Below are 13493 nucleotides of genomic sequence, written 5' to 3'. Positions count from 1 at the left end.
CTCATCGGGAGCGACCACTACCAACTGCCCTAGGTGTTGGCCAAACAGCCCGCTAGGGCTCTCTGTCCAGCTGCCTACGAGCGCTTGCTCGCGCTCTCAGTCACTTTCTCTCTCTAACACACACCGGCTTTCTCCACACTGCTTCCTGCTTTTCTTCCTCTGCAACCTCTGTCTTTCTCTCTTTTTACTTCATCCCCCTGCTAGCCGCCTCGCGCTTCTATTTAATTACAGGGATGTGGAACAGCTGTGGCAAATCAGCAGCTCCCAGGAACAATTATGGATACGGACGACTCCTCACCTGTGTACTTAAGTGAGATTCGCCCTCATCACGAAACATCCCGGGAACCGATCCGCCACACTTACCACGCCCCCTCTCTAAGCCACAAGTGCGGCAATTATTTATTTAAAACTGACCCTTTTGACATGAGCTGTGGACCCGCTATACCACAGGGTACAAAAAGAATAAGCTTTCTCCAGGGCTCACCTGGAGGACTATATCTCCCAGATGGTCTGGGAACACGTTGGGATCCCACAGTACAAGTTTGCAAGTAAGGCTTCACTTCACACTGGGGCTTCTCCTTCCAAGCCTCCCGACTCCCGCTGTCTTCTGCGGCGAGCTGCCTTTCTCCTGGTCACTCCCACTCCTCAGAATGCTCAGCGGGAGCGACCACTACAAACTGCCCCAGGTGTTGGCCAAACACCCCACTAGGGCTCACTGTCCAGCTGTCTACGAGCACTCGATCACTCACACTGGCTCTCTCTCTTCGCTGCTTCCTGCAACCTCCGTTTCTTTCTTTTTTTCTTCAACCCCTGCTAGCCGCCTCACACTTCTATTTAATTACGGGGACGTGGAACAGCTGTGGCAAATCAGCAGCTCCCGGGAACAATCACGGATGCTGGATGACTCCTCACCTGTGCACTTAAGCAAGGACCGCCTGCATCACAAACTCCCCTGGGAACCGCTTCCGCCACACTACCATGCCCCCTTTCTAAGCCGCGAGTGCGGCGATTATTTATTTAAAAAGTGGCCTTCACATGAGCTGTGGACCCGCTATACCACAAGCTTGGGAAAAGGATGTATGGGTGTCACTCTAAGACTGTTGCTCCCGCAATCTGGCTTCAGATAAACCAAAGAAAATGAATGAATAAATTTAAATTTGTTTCCTCAAAAATAAAAATCTTATAATGAGATATTCCAAAATATTTAAATAAATCTAATGGTATATGCCAAGCAAAACTTGTGCTAGGCCAATATAACCATAATTTTACCTCAGGTTAAAATATGATAGCACAACTTATGACAATCACAGAATTTACTGCACTTTGCACTGCTGATTTTATTAAGTGTAATCTGAAATGATGACATGGGGTTATTTGTGATATAAGACTCAAATTCAACTGTGGAAATGTATAAGAAGTTTATACAAACAATTTCTACACTTTTTATTACTTAATACATTTCTCCTTTTGAACTCAAAGACAACAGCCTTCTACCGAGTTGCCTCACGGTGGATACTGGATAGCCAAGAATCAGGACATTCTGAGTGTTAGTCAGGTTTAAGCGGCTGCATGGAAATTCTTAACTACAGATGAAAGCATTTCATTGTTGTTCACTGCTGTGCAAAAGTTTTCATGGCAGTAAGATTTCTTTGCTTGTGAAAAAAATCTAAAATAAGCAAAAATAAACACTGATAGCATAAAAAGTAACAAAGTTTTTTTTTTTTTTTTTTACAGATAAAAACATATTGGTATTCTGTGTGACCTCTCTTAAAATGCAAAACTGAATTTTAAATACTGTACCTCTTTCTTTGACTTCGGCTGCTTTTTTTTTTTTTCCTTTTCCCCAGACAAAAAAATTCCACACAGCCTTAACTTTGCTTAGTTCAAGACTTTGAGGTGGCCAGCCTCATACCATTTGCAATCCATCTTCACACATCTGCTACAAGTAGGACTTAATTGTGTTGGTTGTGGGTTTAGGGTCAATATTGTACGGAATATAAATATTTATAGTCATTTTTACTGAAAGTACAACAGGTGAATGAAATATGTTTATATTTCTCAGTATTAGGGGTGGGCGGTATGACCAAAATTCTATATCACGGTATTTTTCTAAATTATCCCGGTTTCACGGTATTCGACGGTATTTTTTCTCCATGCATGAGTGGATGTTAACCACATTTTCCACTGCAATTACTGGCTAAGAATAACCTATTCCACTGTCAAGAGAATTGTACATTGTACAAAAAAAACATTTTAATGTGCACACAAGTATTAATACAGGTTTTGCATTGCCCCATAAAGTGATAGTTTTCAAGGGGGTGGCACTAATGGAGAAGGTATCACATTGCATGACAGATGCAGTCAAAATATAGAACCTTTTTATTGAACAAATTTTGCAAAAACATACTATAATTTTGACAACATATTTTCAACCATACAAAGAGGCATTTAGACATAGTAAAATATCCAGAAGTGCTTGTCAAAAGTTGTATTGTAAAGGAATAAATAATAAATATTTTTTGTAAACCAACTACACTTTCTGTTAATGTTAACAATCTCTGTCCACTGACACGTTAAAGTGACTTTTTTAAACAACTTTATCATCATTAAAACTGCATAATATTTAAACTAATAAATAATAACAATAAAATAAATAATAGTATTATTACTGATAGTTGCACTATTACTTCAAGACTTCAAGCCCAGGTGCATTACACAGTATTCACCAAATTAAAATAAAATAAAACAAGTGCAATTTGGTGATGACATCTTTACCAACTGAACCATCATTTAGGAAAACTGCATTAATATGGACCTTGCTTCAAGCTAAACTATATGCATAAATAATAAACCAGCAACTTGCATTTATAATGCTATTTGTGGTATAGCCCTACGGAATCGTATTAGGGTCACGGTGAAGAAAGAAACAATACGGACACAGGGAAGAAAAAAACAAACTATATGTCGAGAATAAAGTCAACATTTCCACTTTATTCTTGCCGTTTATGTCGAGAATAAAGTCAACATTTCCACTTTATTCTCGCCGTTTATGTTGAGATTAAAGTCGACATTTCCACTTTATTCTCGCCGTTTATGTTGCGATTAAAGTCGACATTTCCACTTTATTCTCGCCGTTTATGTTGAGATTAAAGTCGACATTTCCACTTTATTCACAGTTTACTTCATAATTAAAGTAGAATGTTGTAAACTAAACTTCTTCCTAAAATCAATGTTTAATTTACTAGATTTTGTCAAACCCCGTCATAAATTAATGCAGCACATTAAATGCTTTGTGTTGCGTTCCCCGACCCAGTTGTTAATCACTATGCTTCTTAAACTGACTTCCTCCGCACTAAGAGAAGACAGCGATCACCATACAGAATCCATTCACTTCATGATACTCCTGCTTTCTGAAAATTTAGAATGCTAAGATAAATACTTGATATCATTTCATGATGAAATGCATTAAAGCAGGTATTACACATGCATGGTAGTGAGGCGGTAGTGCTGCTCCCTCGCAGTAAAGGGTCCCCAGGTGTATGTTCAGTGTAGAGAACTTTATGGCAGGTGTGACGAGGCTCCAAAAAACTGAATGTATGAATGGCTATCGCACAGGTTTAACTTAAATATTGTGTAAATGTTGGGTTTGTGATCTGGTGGTTGGAGACACGAACACAGAATTCAATGCATGTTGTTCTGAGCGGGCTATCTTTATTGCATGCATGCTGTCTCTATCCGACGTACCAAAACCCCAGTTCCTATCCTTCCTTTTTCTTTCACCACATAACCAATCACCACACGATAAACGTCTTTGTGAAATTAAAACTAGTTATAAACTTAGCCCACGGAGTGTTCAGAACTTTAAAAATATCTTCGTTATACATGTTTTAATTATGCCATCCATTCAGAGTTGCGCCCATCTCTGAACGAGTCGCCAGCACATCGCAGGATGAATACAAGCAAAACATACACTAGCAGGGTCAATATAGCATAACAAAACCCCACATCCTACATGACTTTGAAAGGAAACTGAAGCACGACGAGTAAACCCACCAGAAAAACATGCAAATGCAAGGGAGGCACGCCGCCGTGCCCCCATATGATTAATGCATGCTTTAATGCATTTCACCATGAAAATTATATTAAGTATTTATCTTAGCATTCTAAATGTTCAGAGAGCAGGAAGATCATGAAGTGAATGTATTCTGTGTGGCGATCACTGCCGGCGCCTCCTCTTAGTGCAAGAAGAAGTCAGTTTAAGAATCTCAGAGAACACTTAATACAAAGCATTTAATGTGCTATATAACTTATGACGGGGTTTGAGAAAATCTAGTAAATTAAATATTCATTTTACGATGAAGTTTAGTTTACGATGTTCTAATTTAATGACAAATTACGAGAATAAAGTCAACATGTCGACTTTAATCTTGACATAAACGGCGAGAATAAAGTAGAAATGTCGAGAATAAAGTCAACATGTCGACTTTATTCTCATCATAAGCATCAAGATTAAAGTGGAAATGTCGAGAATAAAGTCAACATGTCGTCACACTACTACACAGTGCCCAGGTACATTACACTGTATTGAAAACAAATAAAACAAATACAACTTGGCTTGCAGTATTATCCAGTAGTATAGAAACAGTATTTACACATCTGACCTTTTAAAACTACAGTATCTCCAGGCGACGGACGTGACTCCTTTTTTTCGGCAAAAGTTCTTCTGTTCATCATGTTCAACTTTATCGTCAGCTTCAGTTTCGGAATGTTCTCTGTCCATTTTCACCGCGCAATGCCTACGCTACCGCTACCTATTTGGTGGTGTAGCAGTGAAAAAGAGCCCCCGCGCAACAAATCTGTGTTTAGCGGTGTAGCAGTGAAAAAGGTCCCCACTTGAACAGTTTCCCGCTGCACCATGTTCCAAACGTTGTTTAGGCAATTTAAACCGGTGTTGCGGTATAAGAAAAATCCATATCATAATAAAAAACGGTTTTCGGTATGAACCGGTATACCGCCCAGCACTACTCAGTATACATCATTACATTCATTTTGACAAGATTAAGTACACCACTGAGAGAACTTCACCTCCAGTCCACAGCAGAGTGGTTAATGTATATCACAGAAAGCTGCAGACAGACATTGTTGTATTATCACAAATTATGAAATACTGGTAATGGCGTATTTGTGAAACTAATATTTCAAATTATAACTCCTAACACCATAACATTTTCTTCTACCAGTTATTGCTCCATGTCTTATAATGTTTATATATGTTAATCTATTCTGCTTGCTGCCTCTCAAAATTAAGGATTTCTTAGTTGTAGTTTACTGTGTGGTATACGTATATACTTTAGTGATACATGATGGCCAGATGCTGAGCAACCATTCTACCTAATTTCCTTATGCTTCTTGTAGAGAAAAGCCAAGCAAAATGACACCTTTTATTGGCTAACTAAAAAGATGACAATATGCAAGCTTTCGAGGCAACTCAGGCCCCTTCTTCAGGCAAGATGTAATCATTACATGTGCATTCTATGGTATAATTAACTATTTTTGTACTTAAAAATCTTTAAAAAAATATATTTACATACAGTTCGTACGGTCTGGAACGGATTAATTGTATTTACATACAATCCTATGGGGAAATTACTTCGGGTCACGACCAAATCGGGTTACGACCAGAGCTTTGGAACAATTACGGTCGTGACCCGAGGTTCCACTGTACTTTCATTATCTCTAACCTGCTCTGCATGTGCTTCGCCCCAAACGTTTTTCAACCTCTTTATGACATTCTACTTTGTCTTTGTCTTTTATTTCCGTCCCTGGGCGTGGTTAAATCTCTTGGCATAAAGTCTCATCTCGCGGGACTTAAAAGTGTCTCTCTTCAAAAGATCACGTCTTGTACCAGGCTAAAAAGTCTTTTTTTTTACATAATAGAGAGAAATATAGACATGAAGTGTATAATGTGTGAAGACTGAAGTCCAAATATCAAATAAACACTTTCACAAAAGGTACAAGTACTGTATAACAAAACACGCGCACTTTTATTCAAGAATATAACTGAAGAAAAAGAAATCGGGTTAGGGTATGATGCTGACATGACCATTTGGGTGGTGCAGAGGTAAGAACTGCTGACTCATAATCAAGAGGTTGTGGGTTAGATTCCACGCTATTCCTAGATTTACTGTTTTGAGTAGTGAGCTGCTCTTATTGTTACTATTATAGATTAAAAACATACATTTGATTAATTTCAGTCTGTAACAGCCGATGTAAATTTATGATACTAGTAAAAGTTAGCGTTTTTTATTTTTTTTATTTTATTAAGTTTTCATAAAATAAGTTTTTCTCTCAGTCATGTTCACACTCCCTGTGTGAGTCAGATTCACTGGCAGGATGACACCCAACATCTTCCTGCATCCAAATGGTGCCATCTTTATCCTTAATGCCTGGTGCAGCTGCGTTGTTCTTACGTGTGACTGGACGTTTCTTGCAGGAAGGGCTTCTGTTCTCTTTCTCCGATGTAGAACCCTCATCATAATCATCTGAGTTCACCACCCAAGCAGTCGTGTCAGCATCATACCCTAACCCGATTTCTTTTTCTTCGGTTATATTCTTGAATAAAGGCACACTTGTTTTGTTATTACAGTACTTGTACCTTTTCTGAAAGTGTTTATTTGGTATTTGGACTTGAAGCTTCACACATTATACACTTCCATGTCTATATTTTGTCAATTATTACTATAACATGAAAATAGTTTCTGTTTTAGTTATGTGTTCAACAATTCCTGCCTCTCATTTCCTGTCATCCTACATTTACATAAATCATTGTAGACATGGAACACACATGAAATGTAAGTATTCCAAATGACAATATATTATTTGCCTTCTACAATTCCAAGCACCTCACACCAAGATAAACAGACTTGAGCTCTGAGAATATTCTGTGTGACTTGAGCTGTGTTGGTGGGGAGATGGGATAGCAGGCTGCTTGCTGCCTGTGCTGCTTAACACATTTGGAAAGCAAAGGAGCTGATGACGAGGTGTGAAGGAATTTAAGGTGGCCCTGGATTATGAGTTTTTTCATAGGCTTCAGGGATTCTAGTGTTAAAAAGAGCATAAGAAAAACACTAAAACCATCTTTAATCCAACATGTTTTTGCATTATATGTTAGAATAGCTACTAATACTCGTTATTAGTATTTCAGAATTCTTCATAAATTCTAGACAGCCTTACCCAAGCCATAAAGTGCAATCTGCGTTCTTCCCTTTTGCATTAGGATGGGGCTGATGTCTATCTTCTCAACAGATGAAGCACGGCCAAAGTGGTTAATCAGGCCTGCACAGCTTAAAATGTCCAGGGCACATAAGGCATCTGCCTAAGAAAAAGAAAGCGCTATTAAAAAAGTTATATCATTTGTAATCGCTTGACAGTTTTCAGCAAGATTTTCCAATATTTAGTTTTCTATTTATTATAAGATGCTCAACAGTATATGCAAGAATGAAAAAATGATCCTTTACAAATATGTACAATTCACACTTTGACAACAATAACAACTTACCCCGGTGGGATCATCATGATTGCCATGTACACTGAAAACGGGAATTGAGATGTTCATGTTTTCATCCTGATAATTAACCCAGGGAAACCTGGTACAGAATGACAATATTGTTAAAAAAACAGTATGTTCACAAACTGAAACAATTTCCTGTAAATTACAATGATAAATGTTGTTCACCAGTCTATGCATACATGGTGACATGAAACCATGAAGACTCTGCAAAAAGACAGAAAATATAAGGGGTCATTAATTAAGGCTGTTGATGTTCCAAAACATTTGTTTCTTTATCCCCAGGATCAGCATCATACTGTAAAAAGTAATTTTGGAACAACGCCTACTAAAGATATTCTAGGGAAAAAAAATGACACAGAAATGTCTAACCTGAGAGTGTCAAAAGGGTCAGTTCAGTGCCCACATAGGTCAAAACAGTGAACTGTATCCTAAGGTGATAGTAGTGGAACAGGAAAAGAAAGAAGCAATTGCACATTGATAATGACTACCATTTAATCAAAAAATTATTCATAATAAATTTATCCAGCACAGTTGGAATAGAATTTTTAAGTGGATTTCACATCCTGACTGCTCAACAGACAAGACACCTAAAGACAAACAAGGAGCACAATGTAACAATGGCACACTCACAAACCCAACTTACTTGCTCAGGCTAAAGTTGACAGACTGGTCACTTAATATCTCAAACTGGATAGGCCGGTCACCCATACAATGCTTCCTGAGAAGTTCTATGCAACTGTGCAGTGTTCTCCTAGAAGGTTTGTTGTCATGAAAAAGATCACCTCCTAACAAAATGAAATCCACCTGCAATAATAATCTTGAGTATTAGTCAAATTGTGGATAAAGGAAGGGTGTGAGACATACAAGTAAATGAGAATAAAGTGTCCTATTTACAATGCATAATTGCTTTCATCTGCAGCTAAAGAGTATTGGTCTGAATACAACTATCTGCTTTTATGAGGGTAAATATTCTGTAGGGGTTAACTAGCACTGGTGACATTATTTATCATAGTTGCAAGAGGTAGGAATTGTTCTAGGTTCACTTACTGGTTAGATAAATTTGAGGTAAAATAAAAACATGCAAAAAATAGATTAATCTAAGATTGAGGAGAAAACTAGCTTTGATGAAAATTTTTTTTTTTTTTTTTTTTTTTTAACTTCAGATACAAAGGGGCCTCATGCATAACGCCGTGAGTAGAATTCACACTAAAGCATGGTGTACGGACAAACGCGAAAATGTGCGTACGCACAAAAAAATCCAGATGCATAAATCTGTGCGTACTCCAACTTCCACGTTCTTCCGCTACATAAATCCCGGTCAGCGCGAAAAGTAACACACATGCACGTGGCTGCTGCCACTTCCCAGCTCCTCCCAGAATTAAGCCTCTTTGAATATGCAAATCAATATAAATAGCCCTTAAGGTCAGCGTTCTGTGAAAAGACAATGGCAAAAGCACAGGGGAAATAGAAGAATTTCAGCGAATACCAAGTGGAGGCAAGGAAAAACATATATTTGTTGGTTTAAGCAGTGATATAAACAACAAAAGGAAGTTGATCGAGTAACAGAGTGGCGGAGAAACTTGAAAGTTCAAGTTCAGAAAGTCGACAAGTGTCTGAAATAAATAAGAAGTGGTGAGATATCAAAGTCGCCGTGAAAAGGCGAGTTGTAGCCCACCATCTGAGTGTCATATGGAAGCGTATTAGGGTACAGAGAAAAGAAAAACAAAATAGGGGGACAGTTGAAAAAAAGGTCCAAATGTCAACTTTAATCTCGAAATTCCCACTTTAATCATGTACTTTATTTTGTCATCAAAATAGAACGTCATAATCTTCATGTTAAAATCGTTTAATTTACTAGTTTCTCAGATCCCATCGTAACTAAAGTAGCACGTTAAGTGCTTCTTCCTGTGTGTTCGTTTATGCGCTCTGTGTGTGTGAATCACTACGTGCTTCTTAAACAGGCTTTCTCTTCCGCCAACAGGACACAAAATACATATATTCATGATTTTACAGCTCTCTGAACAATTTAAATATTATGATGTATACTTGATATCATTTTCATAATGACAGGTAGTTAAACATGAATTAAACATGGGGACACGGTAGCGCAGTATTAGCAATGAGCTGGCACCCCATCTACAACATTTATATAGCATATTTTCATACAAACAATGTAGCTCAAAGTGCTTTCTATCAATCTAGAGATTGTTCCTGCCTCCCACAAGATGCTTACTGCGCTGTATGCGACCTTCGATAAAATAATTTACTGCAGCAGTATTGTCTCTCTCAAACGTACTAACCTCCAATTCCTATTCTTACATTTCTTTCTCCAAGTAACCAATCGGCATACGATCAGCTCTGTAATAGATGCCAAGCCATCTGTAAGCTTAGAACGCCGATTCTCTAAAACTTTTATGAAACACTGAAATATCTTCGTAGTACATGTTTAATTATTCCAACCATCTATCCATCCATCCATCCAGGGTCACGCCAATCCCAGTAAGCAGAAATGCAGGAACAATCCCTGAATGGGGCACCAGGTCGTCGCTAGCGCTGTGCCACGTGTCCTCGCATGTTTAATTATTAACAATATACATTATTTTAATGAAGTTTAAAACTTATCTGTATAATGTAATAAACATGCTTTACTTCATTTCATCTTAAAAATTATATCAAGAGCTCAAAGAAGATAGCGCTTGGAAATTTAAATCGACTTAGATACCAGTCGTCATCATATGTACAGTGCATCTAGAAAGTATTCATAGCGCATCACTTTTTTTCACATTTTGTTATGTTACAGCCTTATTCCAAAATGGATTAAATTCATTTTTTTCCTCAGAATTCTACACACAACACCCCATAATGACAACATGAAAAAAGTTTACTTGAGGTTTTTGCAAATTTATTAAAAATAAAAAAACTGAGAAATCACATGTACATAAGTATTCATAGCCTTTGCTCAATACTTTGTTGATGCACCTTTGGCAGCAATTATAGCCTCAAGTCTTTTTGAATATGATGCCACAAGCTTGGCACACCTATCCTTGGCCAGTTTCTCCCATTCCTCTTTACAGCACCTCTCAAGCTCCATCAGGTTGGATGGGAAGCGTCGGTGCACAGCCATTTTAAGATCTCTCCAGAGATGTTCAATTGGATTCAAGTCTGGGCTCTGGCTGGGCCACTCAAGGACATTCAGAGTTGTCCTGAAGCCACTCCTTTGATATCTTGGCTGTGTGCTTAGGGTCGTTGTCCTGCTGAAAGATGAACTGTCGCCCTAGTCTGAGGTTAAGAGCGCTCTGGAGCAGGTTTTCATCCAGGATGTCTCTGTACATTGCTGCAGTCATCTTTCCCTTTATCCTGACTAGTCTCCCAGTTCCTGCCACTGAAAAACATCCCCACAGTATGATGCTGCCTCCACCATGCTTCACTGTAGGGATGGTGCCAGGTTTCCACCAAACGTGACGTCTGGAATTCACACCAAAGAGTTTAATCTTTGTCTCATCAGACCAAAGAATTTTCTTTCTCATGGTCTGAGAGTCCTTCAGGTGCCTTTTGGCAAACTCCAGGCGGGCTGCCATGCGCCTTTTACTAAGGAGTGGCTTCCGTCTGGCCACTCTACCATACAGGCCTGATTGGTGGATTGCTGCAGAGATGGTTGTCCTTCTGGAAGGTTCTCCGCTCTCCACAGAGGACCTCTGGGGCTCTGACAGAGTGACCATCAGATTCTTGGTCACTTCCCTGACTAAGGCCCTTCTCCCAAGATCGCTCAGTTTAGATGGTCGGCCAGCTCTAGGAAGAGTCGTGGTGGTTTCGAACTTCTTCCACTTACGGATGATGGAGGCCACTGTGCTCACTGGGACTTTTCAAAGCAGCAGAAATTTTTTTCTGTAACCTTCCCCAGATTTGTGCCTTGAGACAATCCTGTCTCAGAGGTCTACAGGTAATTCCTTTGACTTTGTGCTTGGTTTGTGCTCTGACATGAACTGTCAACTGTGTGACCTTATATAGACAGGTGTGTGCCTTTCCAAATCATGTCCAATTAACTGAATTTACCACAGGTGGACTCCAATTAAAGCTGCAGAAACATCTCAAGGGTGATCAGGGGAAACAGGATGCACCTGAGCTCAATTTCGAGCTTCATGGCAAAGGCTGTGAATACTTATGTACATGTGCTTTCTCTATTTTTTTATTTTTTAATAAATTTGCAAAAATCTCAAGTAAACTTTTTTCACGTTATCATTATGGGGGTGTTGTGGTGTAGAATTCTGAGGAAAAAAATTAATTTAATCCATTTTGGATAAGGCTGTAACATAACAAAATGTGGAAAAAGTGATGCGCTGTGAATACTTTCCGGATGCACTGTAAATACGCGCTTTATAAAGTGACTCAGGTTGTGCAATATTATAACTGTAGTGCAAGCTTACAGTGAGGTGATTGTACTTATAAGTACAAACAGTTCTACCAGGAACAAATGATGGACTGATTGAGTGCATTTCAAGCACTTGGGATGAAACGGTTTCTGAAGCGCGAGGTCCCTACAGGAAATGCTCTGAAGCATTTTCCGTATGGGAACAGTTCAAACAGACTGCACACATGGCTGAGACAGCGTGTGCAAGTTGCTGTATACCGACATTCCAATCGGCTGCTGTATAGCTGTGATTCCACATTCAGATACGGTGGGTTAAATACTCAGTGGTGCTCTGGGATTAACAACACTAAAGTAGTGAGGTCATTCAGTGCACCATTATATGGTTACGGGTTTATTACAATGAGATGCCTTAAACTAATAAATGATACGTGGTTAATTTCAGTGCAATTGATAAAGCCTCATCAGGGATGTGAATCTAAAAACTAAAGGGAAACCACACAGGAACAGTAGCACTGCTTTGACACTGGGTGCCGCCAGTTTGCAAAACCAAGCGGAGAACTTGCGTACACAAGGGATTGAGTTAGCGTGAAAATGTGCATGGCTTTACGCCAAGTTTAGTTTTTATACATCACGATGTGAGTGTGGAAACGGGAGTATGCAACATTTTTTTGCATACGCACCGTTTATACATAAGGCCCAAGGAGAGTAGGTTACTATGCAAAAAAATAAGTCACCATCTGAGGGTTTATACTTCACGCTCAGAACGTCATATATTCCCCAACGTAATGACGTGATACATTTTAAAGTTACCATCCATCACATACCATCTTCTGTGCCATCTTTTTTTTCTTTTGCACCTTCACAACATCATCATAATGTACAGCAGCATATTTGAACCACAGAGAAAAAAAAATTAGGGACACAGTGAAAAGGTCTATGGTACAGCCACACATAATAACCCCTTGTGACAGTGCACGTCCTGCTTCATGCTTCCACTTCCCTTTTGGGAGCCTCTCTAACCCAACACCGTCAGTAATGTAACCGGATGAACTGGTAAATGGGGTCAAATCAAACTGAGCAAGGGGATGGTGCAAAAGGTGCAAGTGCTTTTATTAAAAACAGTCAAAACCAAAATCAAAACAGAGTCCAAGTAAAGTGCAGTGCATCCAAGTTTCATAAATAAATAATACATAAAAACAGGGTGAACAAAAGTTGAGGTTAAAAAAATCTACTTAAAATGAGGTTAAAAACAATGGCTGGAAGCAGTCCCCTTTTAAAATCCCGGTGCCTTTGCCTTTCATCTGACGGCTCCTCTGCTTATCCCTCTCAGAACTAGCAGCAGAGGAGTCACTCCTTTCAGCAGGTGCAGATGCCTTAAAAACTGGTCTGGTAGCCTTCTGTCCCCTGGCTACGTACAGCCATCATGCCAGACCAAGACTCTGGTTCTCCAACGACCAGGGCGCTCACGCTGGGACTAGTGCTGGGCGGTACTACCAAAATTCTATATCACAGTATTTTTCAAAATTATACCAGTTTCACGGTATTCAACAGTAT

General features: G+C 39.1%; 1 protein-coding gene across 1 annotated transcript in view; it reads right to left on the bottom strand.

Moving 5' to 3' along the window:
- The window catches only part of mre11a (MRE11 homolog A, double strand break repair nuclease), a 144281-nt gene that overhangs the window by 103941 nt on the left and 26847 nt on the right, over window positions 1-13493 (bottom strand). The window contains exons 4-6 of the mRNA XM_028800506.2: window positions 8214-8374; window positions 7559-7646; window positions 7234-7375 (exon numbers count right to left, since the gene is read on the bottom strand). Coding sequence (XP_028656339.1) covers window positions 7234-7375; window positions 7559-7646; window positions 8214-8374 — 391 coding nt within the window. The remainder of the gene's footprint in view (window positions 1-7233; window positions 7376-7558; window positions 7647-8213; window positions 8375-13493) is intronic.

Source organism: Erpetoichthys calabaricus, chromosome 4 (genome assembly GCF_900747795.2).
Source record: "Erpetoichthys calabaricus chromosome 4, fErpCal1.3, whole genome shotgun sequence".
Classification (NCBI taxonomy): domain Eukaryota; kingdom Metazoa; phylum Chordata; class Cladistia; order Polypteriformes; family Polypteridae; genus Erpetoichthys; species Erpetoichthys calabaricus.
This window is presented reverse-complemented; position numbering and strand designations above follow the sequence as displayed.